Source organism: Tachysurus vachellii, chromosome 19 (genome assembly GCF_030014155.1).
Source record: "Tachysurus vachellii isolate PV-2020 chromosome 19, HZAU_Pvac_v1, whole genome shotgun sequence".
NCBI classification, from domain to species: domain Eukaryota; kingdom Metazoa; phylum Chordata; class Actinopteri; order Siluriformes; family Bagridae; genus Tachysurus; species Tachysurus vachellii.
In genome coordinates, this window is record NC_083478.1 from 2,986,717 (window position 1) to 3,005,204 (window position 18,488).

General features: G+C 40.8%; 1 protein-coding gene across 1 annotated transcript in view; it reads left to right on the forward strand.

Moving 5' to 3' along the window:
- Positions 1-18,488, forward strand: part of LOC132862700 (leucine-rich repeat-containing G-protein coupled receptor 6) — an 81,092-nt gene that overhangs the window by 20,108 nt on the left and 42,496 nt on the right. Inside the window, exon 2 of the mRNA XM_060894881.1 lies at positions 15,431-15,502. Coding sequence (XP_060750864.1) covers positions 15,431-15,502 — 72 coding nt within the window. The remainder of the gene's footprint in view (positions 1-15,430; positions 15,503-18,488) is intronic.

An 18,488-nucleotide genomic window follows, 5' to 3' on the forward strand; every position in this document is an offset into this window, starting at 1 on the left:
GGATTACTTTGTGGAGAAAAAAAAACAACATGCTTAACATGTTTTCATGAGACCCTGCAGTAAAAGAGGAAAGAAAGCCAGAGCAACACTCGACCGATCCACTCAATGACAAGAGAACAGATGTTGAGGAATGTGTGGTATAGGATGGGCGGAAAGAGGGAGGGGGGTTAAGACCCTCTGGATGTCTCCATCAAAGAGCCTAGGAGCTTCCGTTCAACCCGAGAGCGAGGAAAAGTGAGCAAGAGAGAAGAAAAGAGAGAGAGAGAGAGAGAGAGAGAGAGAGAGAGAGAGAGAGAGAGAGAGAGAGAGAGAAAGAGAGAGAGAGAAATTAGGAGCCGCAGAGTAAATATCATTAGTGCCTGAGGAGAATCAGGCTGTAACACAGCTCACCTGTCAGGAGTAATGGATCATCTTCCACACATGAGACTAAAACCGGCTGCAGCCGGATACTTGAAATGCGTCTCATATTCTAAAGACTAAAGTTCTTTGTGTGTAACAACAACAGGATTCCACATTTTCTTTAAATCCTCCTTTAAACCCTTGGTGAATTAAAGTGTAACTGATCTGCTCCTGATTTGCATATGGCCGAGATCCACCTCGCTACTGTAGGTGCTACCACGAAGCGACAAAATCTAAGAGAGTGTGAAATCACCTGTTTTTATATTAACTGTTTCAAAATCACCGATCCTAATTGTACAATGTTTTATTGGCTGCGACTGTTAGCGTAACACACAGTGGAGTGTACTAAAAGTCCTTTGTGTTTTTTGTCATCATGTGGTCAGTCAAAATGACAATACTTCATTTTAATCTTCATGTAAAGATCATGTAAGACAAGACAAACATGGTCATGGTAAAAGGGTTACAGTGGTAGTAGGAGTGAGAGCTGTGGTCAGATGGGTTACAGTGGTACTAGGTGTGAGAGCTGTGGTCAGATGGGTTACAGTGGTACTAGGTGTGAGAGCTGTGGTCAGATGGGTTACAGTGGTACTAGGTGTGAGAGCTGTGGTCAGATGGGTTACAGTGGTACTAGGTGTGAAAGCTGTGGTCTGATGGGTTACAGTGGTACTAGGGGTGAGAGCTGTGGTCTGATGGGTTACAGTGGTACTAGGGGTGAGAGCTGTGGTCTGATGGGTTACAGTGGTACTAGGGGTGAGAGCTGTGGTCTGATGGGTTACAGTGGTAGTAGGAGTGAGAGCTGTGGTCTGATGGGTTACATTTGTACTAGGTGTGAGAGCTGTGGTCTGATGGGTTACAGTGGTAGTAGGAGTGAGAGTCGTGGTATGATGGGTTACATTGGTACTAGGTGTGAGAGTCGTGGTCTGAGGGGTTACAGTGGTTCTAGGGTGGTAGATGTGGTCTTATGGGTTACAGTGGAACTGGGGGTGAGAGCTGTGGTCTGATGGGTTACAGTGGTACTAGGTGTGAGAGCTGTGGTCTGATTGGTTACAGTGGTACTAGGGGTGAGAGTCGTGGTCTGATGGGTTACATTGGTACTAGGTGTGAGAGTCGTGGTCTGAGGGGTTACAGTGGTTGTAGGGTGGTAGATGGGGTCTTATGGGTTACAGTGGAACTGGGGGTGAGAGCTGTGGTCTGATGGGTTACAGTGGTACTAGGGGTGATAGATGTGGTCTTATGGGTTACAGTGGTACCAGGAGTGAGTGCTGTGTTCTAACTTTTGTCAGTAGTCCTGGGGTGGGAGATGTGGTTTGATTGACTACACTGGTCCTGATGTGGTTTGATTAGTTGTAGTGGTACTGGAGGTGTCTCAGTGGCTCAGTGCGACAGACTGACCTAGTGAGTACTGTAAGCCAGTGTAAGCTCTGCCCAGGTTGCCACAGTTTGGCACTTGTAAGTAAGTTTGTAGAAAACCATCAGGCCAAATAAGCAAAATAGTGTCACCCGAGGTGGGAGGTGTGCTCTGATTGGTAGTGACTCAGTGCTGGGGACTCAAGGCTGGGGACAACTGATCAGTAGGTTTTGAGTTTGGATCCCATCGTTCCCACAGTTGGGTCTGCGAGCAAGATCCTTAAACACCATCTGTTCAGCAGTAGTTGCTTTGGGTAAAACTATGAAGTGAATAAACAGACAAGTGATATTGGAATTAGGAGTTGTGGTCTGATTGACTGCTAATGGTCTAGTAAAACTTTACAGATGCAAGCCGATCATTTCTGAATCTGAAATCTTGAAAAACCTTGGCCAAGCCTGCACTTTTAGGTGATTAACTACAACTTCTAGCACAAAACTGACAAAACATTCAATCTTTTGCATTTACACCAAATGTAGTTAGGAAAATGGGCAACTTCACTGACAGAATTTCAGTTCCTCCAAAGGCGTCTTACTCTTCAATTCAATAAAAGGGTGATTTTTTTTACCTTCTTTTTTGTATAACAAAATAGAAATGTTTCAAATGCTGGCTGAAATCTTGCTGCTGTTCAGTTTTGTCAATGATGCAAACACTACAGGGGGGGCACGGTGGCTTAGTGGTTAGCACGTTCGCCTCACGTCCCGCCTCCGCCTTGTGTGTGTGGAGTTTGCATGTTCTCCCCGTGCCTCGGGGGTTTCCTCCGGGTACTCCGGTTTCCTCCCCTGGTCCAAAGACATGCATGGTAGGTTGATTGGCATCTCTGGAAAATTGTCCCTAGTGTGTGATTGCGTGAGTGAATGAGTGTGTGTGTGTGTGCCCTGCGATGGGTTGGCACTCCGTCCAGGGTGTATCCTGCCATGATGCCCAATGACGCCTGAGATAGGCACAGGCTCCCCATGACCCGAGGTAGTTCGGATAAGCGTTAGAAGATGAATGAATGAAACACTACAGGCTGCATTGATTTACTGCTAGACACAATACACATCCTTAATAATTGCACATTGTGTAATGTAAACGTGTATGGTTAACAAGTTGCATGTTACTGTGCTGAGCCCCGTGTTTCCTGTACATTTATTGCACAAAGAGTTCTTGATTTGTTCATGTCGCTCGAAGCAAAAACATTAGAACGCAATGACACGGAAACAGAGCTCCAAGTTACTCATCCGATGGATCTGTCTTCACTGAGAACGATGATGAGCAATAATAATAAGTAATTCCAGCCATGTGTGTGTGAGTGTCTGTTTCAGTTCATCCTTCCAGCACCCTGAGGGGAAAGTGGAGTGTAAAATGCAGCTCCCATGACGTATCCACAGACTAAACATCCAATTTAACCACCCAGACATCTGACTCTCTCTAGCTCTCTCTTTAGATGGAACACATGAAAGAAAGGCAACACTCCTCTCCTCAATTGTTTCCTCCTTTTCCGGTGTGTGTGTGTATGTGTGCAATGTGTCATAAACTCAGGTGAAAAGAGATCAGCAACAAAAGAGAGCAGACAAACCTGAGGAAGCTTGACGGTGTGTCAAAAAAGGAGAAAAGAGGGACGCTGCTTAAAAACAGAAAGAGGGGAAGTGTATATTGTCTCCTTGTCCTTCCTGTGTCTGTGTGAGCACAAAGCTATTCCACACCACCTTTTCACCACTGCAGGAAGACCAAACAATGTCATTCTTTTCCTTTTACCTACTTTTCTGCTCGTCCCCTTTTTGTCGCCGTCGATCCGGTCCGTATCCCCTTTCAGACCCTTAGAGCTCATCTATCTCCGCTCCATTTATGAGCACAGAACTTACGTAACATAAGCAAGCAGTTTATCCTGAAGCCTCTCTTTGAGGATGGGCTGCATGGCTGTTGACTTAAACCCACTTTTCAGTGTACAAAAAGGCTTCTTTAATACTTCCATACTCGATACTTAAATAAACAAGCATGGCTTTCAGTGTTTTGACAGGTTTCTTTCTTTGCAATACAACATTAGTATGTGCGTATTTTTATTTGTCCCTCAGGAATCGAGTTCTTCTGGGCCAGAAGTAATTGCACACGACAGCAATGACACAGGATGATAAACAGAAATACACCCCAGATGGGACACTATTCGATAACAAGGCACCACACACTCACAGGCACAGTCATTCATTGTAGCTATTCTACCTAATGCCATGTTTTTGGTTGGTGGGAGAACACTAGAGCACTGATACTGTAATATTAATGCTAGACCATTGCAATACATAACCAGTAACCACAACACATTCCAGTTATGGTTCATTGCCAGATCACAATATTTTTCATTGTAGCACCTTCAATGAACATAAAGAGCCACTGATATGCTGATATATATATATATCGTCACTGTCAGGCGGAATCCTTCTATCTCCAAAACCGTTATTTTTCAGGAAATTAAAAAAACGCTGTACCTTATCTGCAGTACACAGGGTTTAGTCCGCGTTGCAGTGGATTGTCTTGCGCTAAATTCCTGTCCTCAGACGAGCACCAGAACTAGCGGGGGTCAAGATTTTTTTTTCTTTGAGCCCAGTGTTTTGAAGACATTTACCTCAGAAGACGTGTTGATTTGTTGCGACTCTTCTTGAGGAGAAATATGCCGTGAAGCTCTCACACGGAGTGAGGAAGAGGTGGACAGTTGAAGTGTCCAATGGAGTTATGAGATTTGTGCTCAAGCTATTTTCAAGACTTTAGATTGGTTAATAACGTAAAAATAACAGGCCCATGTGGGGACTGACCAATAGCATCGATATGTGAAAAAATATGAAATTGACCAAATTTGGACATACGAGGTTTCCGCCCGACAGCGACGATATATATATATATATATATATATATATATATATATATATATATATATATATATATATATATATCATTTAGACAATATGGGATACAGTCATTAATACACAATTCTAGACACACTATATTGGCAGAAGTATGTGTATTCCTGATCATCACATTTATTTGTCACTCTTCTTGGAAGGCTTTCCACTAGAGTTTTAGAGTATCTAAAGATGTTAAGTGGAGTTGAAGTCAGGGTTCTGTGCAGGCCAATGGAGTTCTTTCTGAAGTTCTAACCTTGGCAAACCACATCTTCATGGAGCCGTACATGTTGGACACACACGAATGGAAAAGGAGTTTGGCTGAATGCGTATTGCGATGATGTCACACGACGTGTCTTGACCCAAATTGTGATGTTTACTTGATTTTACTTGAGACTGCAGCACTGGTATACTGTAGCTGAGATATTCGGCATACAAGCTACTTGAAAGCTACTATTGCATGGCCACACCCCCTATAACAACCTCTTATAATATAGGACAAGATAATCAGTTTGTATTAAAATGAGGTGTTTGTAGTAAGCGTAGAAGCTACAAACTTGCACCTGCTCCATTACATCACAGACAGACATCCAGCGTGTCTGGAAAACAGATACCATGTGAAATGCAACAGTTTTGATGTGGATAAAGATAAAGAGTGGCTGTGATAAATATGTGATAGCAAACGTGTGTTCCAAGCTCCCCATGACAATCAACAGGCACATTTTGATGACATCATCTCAGCTATTGTGTACATTTGGGTGGGAAGTGAGGGAAGAGATCAAGCGATAGAATGAATGATAGCGGTCAATATGTTTTTTTTGCATCAGGATCTGAAGTCATTTGGAAAAATAAAATGCTACAAAGGTCATGAGAGATGGAAATGCAGAGCCTATCAGTGGTGTGTGCAGTAATGTTGTGTGTTCCGGTATGGTGTGTTATGGGAACCCTCATCCTGGCGCCTTTTTAAATGTAGCTATGAATTAGCCATCTTTATCTCGGGCTTTGTTCAGTCAATCCCTCCGTTCTCTCCAGGGTGGTCTCATCTGAAGCACAGAACTTTGTCTCCTGACCTGCAGGGAAGTGTGTGTGAGTCTGTACGTGTGTCTGTGTATATGTGTGTTCATAGAAGAAAGGCGAAAAAACAGCGTGCATGCCAACAATGTTCAGATTGTTCCACTAGCGATGATGAATGAAGCTCTGTCATCAACAGGCCTGAGGAAGACGAGGCGTTTCCGTACCAAACGTCGTCCAACACTTGGAATGCTCTTATCAGAGACATGAATTCATGAATTTGGGCCGAGTGGGACACGGCCTTGCAGTTGAGAAAGGAATATAGACGGTATATCGGCTTGTTTGTTTTGGGTCCGCTAGTTCCCTCCAGCTGATGGATTGATGACCAGCTGCTTCCTTCACACTTTGATTCACCTAAAAAGGACTTGAGGTTTCTCTCCAAGGAGACTTCACCAGCGTCCTCCAAAACAGGATTGCAATCTATACTGCAATTTCCTCTTCTTTATCCTTCAATAATAGACCCATTTTTTTCTCAACCCCCAATCCTTTTGAAAATTAAATGTTTTCTTGTATTATTGTTCATGATGTGGCCGTTGTGAGTCACAGGAAAGCAACTGAGCACAAAGAAGCTTAGAAAAGGTTGCTAGACGTTTACATTATGTCTAGGTTGTTTCCAAGAGCTAACTGATTGAGACTATTTATTGGCTCATATTACTGTGATTGACAGAAAGAAGGTGACCATCTTACGTGAAAATAGTACAATTATCTCTCTCTCTCTCTCTCTCTCTCTCTCTCTCTCTCTTTCAAGCTAAGATGGATGGCGTGGCATAAGTGTTATAATTGTCATGATCAACATTTTAGCTAGGTTTTAGTTAATGGTGGTCTGATCAATGTTGTCTGACAAAATACAATTTTGTCAAAGTTAAACAAAGGTATTTGAGCCACTACAAGCCAACACGGGCTGTCAATGTGCCTTGTCTTAAATTCTAAATTCTGGAAGTGTTTTCTAAAGATCTTCTTCAGGTTTAGATGATTGGCATTGGGAGCGGTGTTGCTGTCCTTGTTGAATCTGAGTGTAAAGACTATATTATATATAGTACACTAATGCCCCTTTTCCACCGAGGCAGTTTGAGTGCTGCTTCGGAGCCAGAGCCTAATTTAGAACCAGTTCTTTCTTTTTCGACAGCCAAAGCACCGGCCCTGAATCAGGAAAAGTGGTTCTTAAGTAGCACCAAAACGTTGCTGGTCTAGACTTAAGAACCGCTTGTGTCAGGGGCTGTGGGCGGAGCTGGGGGCGGGGCTACTGTTAGCGCATTTGATAATATACCTTAAGTATACTAATGTTTAATACACTTTTACTTTACCGCAATATGATACATTATCAGCACACATGATAGTAGGTAGCTACATGCTAAGGCTAACTTTTTTATGTGTTAATGATAAAATAACGTTATGTACTTTCTCGATTACAACCTCCGTTTATACAGATTACATGGAGCTGCACGTACACATTGGATTCGCCGCGTTTGGATGCCAATGTAGGTTCACAAAGCCATGAGCATTAACAGTAAAGCAACATCCGCCATTGTTGATGTGTTTGTGTTTGCCGCTGCTGCGTTAAAGTTGCTGTGTAACGTGACACGTATACAGTGACGTCAGACTCGGCTCTGTGACGGCTCTCTAGCCGGTGGAAAGACAAACCAGTTCTTAGGAGGTTCGCCAGTGGAACCAACTTTGAACCAGCACCAGTGCTAGCTCTGAACCAGCACACGGTTCTTTTTGGTGGAAAAGGGGCATAACTATACTCTAACTATACTAACTATTAAAATGGAACTTTTAACACCAATGCTAATTTTTCCATTACTTTTATTAAAATTATGGAAAATGCTTTCCAAGATGTTTTATACGCTCATATGCACACTTAGTTTATATATTATATATTTATATATTTTTTCAGAAATCCTTTAAGTTTGCATCTGAATTGCCTTTGAAATGCAGAACACAAGATGTGTTAACACAAGTTCATCATGAGTGGGAACAACGACTCTGGGGAATTTGGAGGCCAAGTCAACACCTTGAACTGTTCTTCAAACCACACCTAAACAATTTCTGTGTGTCAGAGAGCATTATACTATTAAAGGTCACTGCCATTAGGGAATAGAGTTGCCTTGAATATACACACTTGTGGCAGCCTGCAGTAATGTTTAGGTAGGTGGTACATGTCAAAGCAGCATCCATATAAAAGCCAGGACTTAAGGTTTCTCTGCAGAACACTGACCAGAGCATCACATTGCCTCTAAAGCTTGACAGTTTTCTATCAAAGCCATTATAAAATTTTCAGCAATTTGTGCTACAGTAGCTCTTAAGTAGGATCGGACCAGACGCACTAGCTTTCGCTCCACGTGCACATGAGCCTTGAGTGCCTTGACCTCACCTGTTTTCTGTCCTTGGAGCACTTTTGGTTCTTACTAACCACTGAATACCGGAAGGACCTCACAAGACCTGATGCTTTCAACACTTTTAACTTTGAGAACTGACTTATGTATCCCACCCCTTGATAGATGCCACTGCATGAAAATCAAGGTTATTCATGACACCTCACAGCGGTTTTGTGTTATCTTTGTTATCTATGAGCTGCATAAAGACAACAGGTAAAGGTATGGAACAATTATGATTAGTGTTTGGCAGAGCTACATAAAGACAACACAGAGCTACATAAAGACAACACAGAGCTACATAAAGACAACACTGGGCTACATAAAGACAACACAGAGCTACATAAAGACAACACTGGGCTACATAAAGAAGACACAGAGCTACATAAAGACAACACTGGGCTACATAAAGAAGACACAGAGCTACATAAAGACAACACAGAGCTACATAAAGACAACACAGAGCTACATAAAGACTACACAGAGCTACATAAAGACTACACTGGGCTACATAAAGAAGACACAGAGCTACATAAAGACAACACAGAGCTACATAAAGACAACACAGAGCTGCATAAAGACAACACAAAGCTACATAAAGACAACACTGGGCTACATAAAGAAGACACAGAGCTACATAAAGACAACACAGAGCTACATAAAGACTACACAGAGCTACATAAAGACAACACAAAGCTACATAAAGACAACACTGGGCTACATAAAGAAGACACAGAGCTACATAAAGACAACACAGAGCTACATAAAGACAACACAGAGCTACATGAAGACAACACAAAGCTACATAAAGACAACACTGGGCTACATAAAGAAGACACAGAGCTACATAAAGACAACACAGAGCTACATAAAGACTACACAGAGCTACATAAAGACAACACAAAGCTACATAAAGACAACACTGGGCTACATAAAGAAGACACAGCTACATAAAGACAACACAGAGCTACATAAAGACAACACAGAGCTGCATAAAGACAACACAGAGCTGCATAAAGACAACACAAAGCTACATAAAGACAACACTGGGCTACATAAAGAAGACACAGAGCTACATAAAGACTACACAGAGCTACATAAAGACAACACTTGGCTACATAAAGAAGACAGAGCTACATAAAGACAACACAGAGCTACATAAAGACTACACAGAGCTACATGAAGACAACACAAAGCTACATAAAGACAACACTGGGCTACATAAAGAAGACACAGAGCTACATAAAGACAACACAGAGCAACATAAAGACTACACAGAGCTACATAAAGACAACACAAAGCTACATAAAGACAACACAAAGCTACATAAAGACAACACTGGGCTACATAAAGAAGACACAGAGCTGCATAAAGACAACACAGAGCTACATAAAGACAACACAAAGCTACATAAAGACAACACAGAGCTACATAAAGACAACACCGTGCTACATAAAGACAACACAAAGCTACATAAAGACAACACTGGGCTACATAAAGAAGACACAGAGCTACATAAAGACAACACAGAGCTACATAAAGACAACACCGTGCTACATAAAGACAACACCGTGCTACATAGACAACACAAAGCTACTCAAAGACAAACACAGTGTGTTATGGTTATTCAGATTAAGGTGGACCAAGATGGACATATAATATATATAATAGAGTAGCTGTGAAGCTAATAAAACTGTTAATGTGTATAATACTGCAGAGAATATCTCATATCCTGTAGTCAGAAACGTTCAGTCGTTTACAACACTAAACGTGCAATGGTTCCAAAATTTCCAAAAAGTGTCTCAGTGTGTGAAGTGAAGAGTGTGTGAACACAGAGAAGAGTGTGTATGTGTGTGTATGGGTGTGGGTTCAGACTCGAACACAGAGACTCTCTGAATCCCTCCTGCAGCAGTATAGAGGCTGTCAGTGGGAGGGCACGGTGGATTAAAGCATACCTGTTTAGTGTGGAGCGAAATCTCTACAGCCACTTCAAAGACCTTTTTTTCTCTTTTCAGACGGCTATTTTCGCTCTGTGTGTCTCGACACGATCGACAGAGTAGTCTGGTCATGTCCTCGTGTCTTATACAACCTCTATAGCTTTATATAACACCTAAAAAATGTTTTTAGGTTTCTCTAAATGCTTAGTCCTCCAGGACATATTGGAGTCTACTAATAATGCATTAGCATATGTGAGATAGAAGAAGAAGAAGAAGAAGAAGAAGAAAAAGAAGGCAGTGTGGGTAGTGAGGAGGGGATTTGATACATCTTATGAGTTAATGCCCTAACGTGATAGATCACAGCTCTGGATGTCAACAGAGGTCACGTGACCATGAGTGTGACATCATAGAATTCAAAAGAACCTTGAATAAGTAGAGAAATAAAGTAAGGGTTATCTGTCAGCACTCCAAAGTTGATTATTCTCCAATAACAGCACATCCTGAAGTGCTTTATTCTTCTCATGCTAATATTTACTATTAATATTTACAATTTACTGATCTGATCTGCCTTGCAGCCAGGACTACTTTCATATTACAGCATGATCTTGAGTGAACCGAACAGAACGGGGCATAGAAGCCTTTATTATCACTACATATACATTACAGCACAGTGGAATTCTTTTCTTCACATACCAACTGAGTGCAGTGCAGCTATGATACAGCGCCCCTGGAGCAGGGAGGGTTGAGGGCCTTGCTCAAGGGCCTAGCAGTGGCAGCTCGGCTGTGCTGAGCCTTGAACCCCGATCCTCCGATCAACAACCCAGAGCCTTAACCAGTTGAGCCACCACTGCCCCTGTGGTATAAGCATGTGGCTTATATGTGGCATGCTTATACCACAGCGATTTCCCAATGATTAAGGTGTTTCATTTATTAACGTTCAATACGAGTGCATTAATATAAAACGAGCGGTCATATTACAGCCGGAACTACTTTCCGATCCGTGCTTCTGTTTGTGATTGTGTCTGCATCTGAATTGAGAACTTTTTAGTTTTCAGTTCACAGAGACAGAAGTAAAGATCTAGTTTTACTCCTATAAGGATTCACACTATCAGGTCCTCATCATTCAGAGATGGAGCATTAGGCATTTATTCGATCTCGATCCAAATTATTCCCATTTCTGCCCGCAAAAGCAAATATGGTTTGCATTAGTTGGTAATTATTTCAATAAAAACAGCAGCAGATGTTATGCAATGGAGAAAAGAAGAAATATGAATGACCACCCAATGGAATAGACTCAAATAAAACAAGCTGTCAATAGACTCCTGATGGATATGAATGATTATTTCTATGGAAAAAGGCGGTTTTGTTTTAAATGTTGTGTCACCGTTCAGGTTTTCGGGGCTATTTTTCACCCTGGACATCTTGATGAATGTGCAGCTATTAAATTCATAAATCTGCTGTGGATCGTAGTGTCGTAATTTGTCTAAAATCTTTTTCCTTCCTTCCTTTCTCTTTAGATACTTCATTACTTATTTTTTATAATCCCTTGAATGCAGCCTGCAGTTTCATGTCATGCTTACATTAAGCACGGCCTGTGGAAAATGACTGCGCTGAAATCTGAGGAACTGAAGCAGTGATGTCATTTAACCGAAGCAGAATGGATGAAACATAAAACGTTAACATCGAAGATTAAATGATTGCTTTAATCATTAAAAAGAGAACATTTTGGGTTGAAATTGGGAGTAAAATAAGTCAACCTCTGCGTGTACGGGAACGTGAGCGTGTCTTTATGTCGATATTTGTGAGTTTTGTAAATTTGGGAAAGAATTTTTAAATGAAATCTTTAGCAACCTTAAGCATTCTTTGGATGATCCTGCTAAAGGCAGCATTAAAGGTTGTATCTAAAGCCACTTTTGAAACTTGTTTATCTAAAAGTGTTAGAAGAAGGGAGCGTTTGGCCTTCAGCTATACAGATGACAAATTAAAGTACGGAACAAAAAGCTCGGTCATGCTTTGGGTGAGATATCTCATCCATTCCAGCTGGAAAACAGTGAACAGCAGAGCATGAAGTCTATGTGGCCTTCAGGATTCTGAAGCTTAAGGCCAGAAAAGTGGATAAAAGATATCAACAAGGTCCATGGTTCAATCCTAAAGAGCCAGATAGAGTAACTTACTGACCGACTGTCTGTCCGACCATCATTCAGTCCATCTGTCCACATGTCTGTCTGTCTGGGAAACATGATAGCCTAGTGTTTAATGTGTTGGACTACTGATTGGAAGGTTGTGAGTTCCAATCCCAGGTCCACCAAGCTGTCACTGCTGGGCCCCTGATCAAGGCCCTTAACCCTCAATTTAGATAAGATAAAGTAAGTTGCTATGGATGAGGGTGTCTGCCAAATGTCTGGGGTTTTGCATGCTCTCCCATGATGCACCTGGGCTTCCAGTTGCTTCTTACATCCCAGAACCAAAGGTTTTTCTACCTCACACTCAAATTTTCTGTGATATACTCTGGATACTGAAGCTCACTAACTGTGTGGACTGTGTAGGTGAATATGTACAAGAATTTGTTAATGCTGTTACAGAAACTGACTTTTCTGCCCGAGCCACTGAAATGAAGAGGAAGCAAATGTGATACAATGCAATTCCTATTAACCCTATGCACATGGAAAGCCCATCCCATCTGTAGACTCTATACGCTTTACTCCAGCAACGCTACACAACGAGGAAGAGCAAGACTCGTGTGAGATATTGTGTTTGTTCGAGTCATAATCCTCCCTGCCATTTTACTGGTTTGTGTTGAGTGTATTCCATGCCACCGTGTCAGTATAAAGCGTCGGTGTTCAGCCCTGCGCTCCCGCGCTCCTGTTTTCCATAAGACGTTTTCCAGACGCCCTGCCGTGCAAATTAGCTTTTCACCTCGTCGTGCCTGACACTCTGACAAAAGAAATAAATAAAAGAGTATCAAAGTCTCGGCAATGAATATTTTCAGACCTCTCCGTTTATCCTCTCTTGCTCGGTGGTCTCGGTTATGAGTTCCCTTAGGGACACAAATGAAGTAATGTTGCAGTTTGGTTATATTCACAATGGCTTACAGGCTCACACACATCTCCTGGGGAACTGACACACGCTGAAGGTTTAGATTAAAATCAGACACAAGGCTCCGCCTGGCTGCTAAATATGATGCGAGAATTTGTAATCCAATCAAGTCCGGAGCGACTGGCGTTTTGAAAATAAAAAATACACCAGAACAGTTTATAGACAAATCAAACGTACACAATGTCTACCTTGTCTCCAAGGTTCCACCCAGGCAACAAGGATAATGATGCTCTTGTTAAAATACAGGTTTAAAGCAATACTTTTCCTCTTTATAGAGCCGGAGCTGGAGCAGTTGAAGCGTGTGTAGCTTGTGTATGTATCTTTACATCTATAAAAAAAAAACATTTAAGGGTTTCCAGATACAACCTCAGAAACAAGGAGCACTGGTTTGAGGAGTTTGGTAGATTTAGTATCGTACAAACAGCGCACAGAAAACAAATGAGCCAAATCATGTCTGATTTAATGCTAAACTGGCGGCTATATGCTTCGCTTACTTAAGAAGCTACTATTCCAATGACTATGTTTCACGAAGGTAAACACAAATCATGATGGGTAAGGTGTGTATTCTGAGCTGCCTGTTCCTAAAGACAGAAAGAAGTTTTGATTAGACTGAAGGTAGAAAAACATCTGGAAAACAACCCCAAGAAACCTGACCTTGTCCACACACACACGCACACACACACACAGGCAAAAATTACCAGCTGCCGAACAATGATTCACAACGGAAAGTTTTCTCTCTCCATGTTTCTTGTTTTCTCTGATGGATGGTAAAAAGTGCTGGTGCACACCATCCGTCTTTGATATCCGAATCCACATGTTTTGTTCCGACCGGTTTTGGCCGGTCCGACAGAGTCGTTCTTTATTTCTTTCCAGAACATCTCATCGAGACGGCCCAGGTCACATCTTACAGGTGCAGCGCGGTGGCTCGGGCCATTAATCAAGGCGATAAAAGGCTGAAATGTGATATGTCGCCTTTCATCAGCGAAGGAGCAACGTTCTTCATCGCTCCCCCCCTCGTCAGGAAGTTCAGGCCCGCATCTGCATCATGTTAATTAATGAGATGGGAAATTGGGAGAGACACGAATAATGGAAAGACGGTTCCAGATTTCAGATGCTTTAATTAAGGTCCGGATCCTTCTGGGCAATGACCTTCTTTGGCATAAAATACTAGAGCAAGAGTGTGTAATTAGTCCACAAACAGTAATAATGCTCTGTGGTCTTCGTCACATCGTGGAGACTGATGGAAGGTGCAGTGATGGTGGAAATGAAACACACAAATAGAGAAAGAGATGGTGTTAGTCCAGCAGCAGTTCATCATACGTGTCAGAGGCTCCACATGTAGAGATGGTGATCCTGGGGGAACCAGAAACTTTTGTAAATGTTATTTTGGATATTTTTCAGTGCCGGATTCTGATTATATTCAGTACTTAACTGTCACTCAACGGACATTTCTACTGAGCTTTTACTTTTTTGCTACATTGCTTGTGATTTTTTTTTTATACAAGATTAAGAAAAGAAATACGGTTGTTTCTTATATTATATTTTGTACTAATATCCTTGTCATCTATGTATCTATGTATCTTTTAATAAAATCTATGTTAATAAATAAATAAATAAATAAATCTGTTTTATTTTCAAGGGGGGCACGGTGGCTTAGTGGTTAGCACGTTCGCCTCACACCTCCAGGGTTGGGGGTTCGATTCCCGCCTCCACCTTGTGTGTGTGGAGTTTGCATGTTCTCCCCGTGCCTCGGGGGTTTCCTCCGGGTACTCCGGTTTCCTCCCCGGTCCAAAGACATGCATGGTAGGTTGATTGGCATCTCTGGAAAAATTGTCCATAGTGTGTGATTGCGTGAGTGAATGAGAGTGTGTGTGTGTGCCCTGTGATGGGTTGGCACTCCGTCCAGGGTGTATCCTGCCTTGATGCCCGATGACGCCTGAGATAGGCACAGGCTCCCCGTGACCCGAGGTAGTTCGGATAAGCGGTAGAAGATGAATGAATGAATGAATGAATGTTTTATTTTCAGTTTATTATTGTCCTATAAAGCACTTTAGTATCTGGTCTCAAACAAAAAAGTTGATATTGTTTTTCTTCTTAGCATTTTTACTATTATTATGTTAAAAATGAACAGACAGGATAATCTCTTTTAATATTCTTGCATTTAATGATTAATTTAATAAATATTTGTAATCAGTGCGTGTTTACTGTGTTTCCCATGAAACGTCTTACACAACTCCTCCTCTTCTTCCTCTTCTGTGTGTGTATCTGCAGAGATCTCAGCATGAACAACATCAGTGAAATCCAACCCAACGCTTTCCACAAACTGCCCTTCCTCACCGAACTGTAAGTGTGTGTGTGTGTGTGTGTGTGTGTGTGTGTGTGTGTGTGTGTGACCCTAACGTGCTTGTGTAGACAAATGAACACAAAAAGGTCAATGCAACAGCCTTGTTTCAGTCAGGTTTGGTTATGTGTGATTGGTTCCAGCAGGATGTGATTCACTGAGGCAGAAGATCTGCTCTCCGGTTCCTCTTGTTGCATCCATTTTCTTTTTTTTTTTCTTTTTTTTCTTTTTTATATTTCATATTACTCATTCCTTAATGTTGCACCTTACAATCCAGTGCACATGTAGATAGTTAGGACAGAATAGTAGACATTATGGATTTAACCGTTTAAACTATCGGGATTTGGAATGTGATGCTAAAGTGAATCATTTTTTAAATGAAGAAATACAATTATATTTTATCTACAAATAAGTGAATTGTAAGATGTTAAAGATGTTAAAAATTAAACGTGGGTGTATCCTGCAACAAGACAATAAACCAAAACAAGAAAACCAAGTAAAATAAACAGAAACCGTTTCAGACTCCAGAATTGATTTGAAGACGGTACTGTGTTATAACAGATATGTCAAGAATAATAGGCAAAGAGTTGCCAAGCAATCTGGCAAAATAAAAACAGATATGTTAAGAGGAATGTAGGGCAGGGTGGGCTACGGGGTCTAAAAGCTCTCCAGAGGATATAAAAAATGTTGGATGTACTTATACATGTTATTAGAGAATATTAATTTCATATTCAAAAAGGGAGTTTCAAGATTTAGGGATTTATTTATATGGGATTTGGTAGACGGCATTAAACAAAGCAAATTTCATACACTTATTTCATTGATACAAGTGGGCAGATGAGGGCTGAGGGCCTTGCTCAAGGGCCCAGTTGTGGCAGCTTGACAGTACTGTGGTGTGGTTTAAACTCAAAACCAACTGATCAGGTGAACAGGTTTATTTTTTTATTTTATTAAAAACAATCACTAAAAAATTCAATCAATGCAAGCAATTCTACCTAATGACATGTTGCTAAAAATCACATTCCTTTTTCTCAAGTGTTTTTATATTTTGTCCAAAGGGTGTGCAAACTTTTGCATTATAAAAACACACAGTTAACATGATTGATGGTTTATTATGTATATATATATATACGTATATATATATATATATATACGTGTATATATATATATATATATATATATATATATATAAATATATATATATATATATATATATATATATATATATATATATATATATATATATATATATATATATATATATATATATACACGTATATATATATATACATATATATATATATAAATATATATATATATATATATATACGTATATATATATATAGAAGTGCTTAGTTCACAAATATTTAGCATTTTGCATATTTTTGGGAGATCAGTGACTGGCAATTGGAAAAAATGGTGATTAGTGATTGGTTACAGGGAACAATAGTGATCAGTGATGGGTTGTTTGTAAAGTAATGGTGATTGGTGATGGGTCCTTGGTAAGGTAATGGTGATCAGTGATGGGTCCTTGGTAAGGTAATGATGATCAGTGATGGGTCCTTGGTAAGGTAATGATGATCAGTGATGGGTCCTTGGTAAAGTAATGGTGATCAGTGATGGGACGTTAATAAGGTAATGGTGATCAGTGATGGGTCCTTGGTAAAGTAAAGATGATTAGTGATGGGTCCTTGGTAAGGTAATGGTGATCAGTGATGGGTCCTTGGTAAAGTAATGATGATCAGTGATGGGACGTTGGTAAAGTAATGATGATCAGTGATGGGTCCTTGGTAAAGTAATGGTGATCAGTGATGGGACGTTGGTAAAGTAATGATGATCAGTGATGGGTCCTTGGTACAGTAATGGTGATCAGTGATGGGACGTTGGTAAAGTAATGGTGATCAGTGATGGGTCCTATATCCAGCAGCTTTGATGTAAACTGGTCAAGAAGTAGAAAGGGGACTCTGTAACAGGTAATAAGCTGCACATTAAAAAGGATAACATCTTTAAGCACAATGTACACACCTGGTTATAATGCTAAGATTATACAGTCTACTAGCATTGTTAACATCACAGATCTTTGTGATGTAAAAGCGTTAATTTACCACTAGCTTAATTAAGTAAGTAATAATTTGTTAAATAAGTTTAATAATTGGTTAAACTTAGGTGATTTCATCCACTAGTCTAAAGATGCATTTCAGGTATCATTTCATTATCATAAAGTCTGAAACCACACACACACACACACACACACACACGTTTCTTCATAAGTGTGCAATTAGCTCGACCGATCTGTATGAGACTCCCCAGAGCTTCTGGAGAAGGTTAGCATGGAGGCTGTTGGCAACGCTTCTGCAATTCTGTATACTGACATGGACAAGTTTGGCCTGAATGAGAATCACGGATCTGTTTAGCATTTACAGAGTGCGCATTCTTTACACAGAGCCGGAGAACGTAGCATACTGACGGAATCAATAAGTTCTACTTCAGAGTCACCGAAGCAGAGCGACCCCCCACCTCATTCTACCTCACACAGATATGGAGTCCAGACGAAATCCTGCAGCTTCCAGTGTGTTTAAACAGAAACATTGCCAAATACCTCCATTAATGTGGATCAGCTCACTTTTGAGTCTCAGCTTAGCCTGTTTTGCTTTCTGACTGCTCTTATCTTGGTAGATCTTTCACACAAAGCCTAAAAGGTGACTGCAGAAAGTATACCATAACACAGAGGTTTTCAAACTTATTTCTTTTTTAAATCTAAGCTTTATTTTGCGGATAGAAAGTGTCCCACTGGGAAAACCAAAAATTGCAAACAGTCATATCAGAAAACCACATGAGAGTGCATATTAAAATGTACGTTTTTTTTCGTTCAGGCTTTCCGTTATCATTACAGTACATTCACTTGTCAGATTATGATCACGTGACATACGGCTAAGTATAGAGACCCATACTCAGAATTTGTTCTCTGCATTTAACCCATCCAAAGTG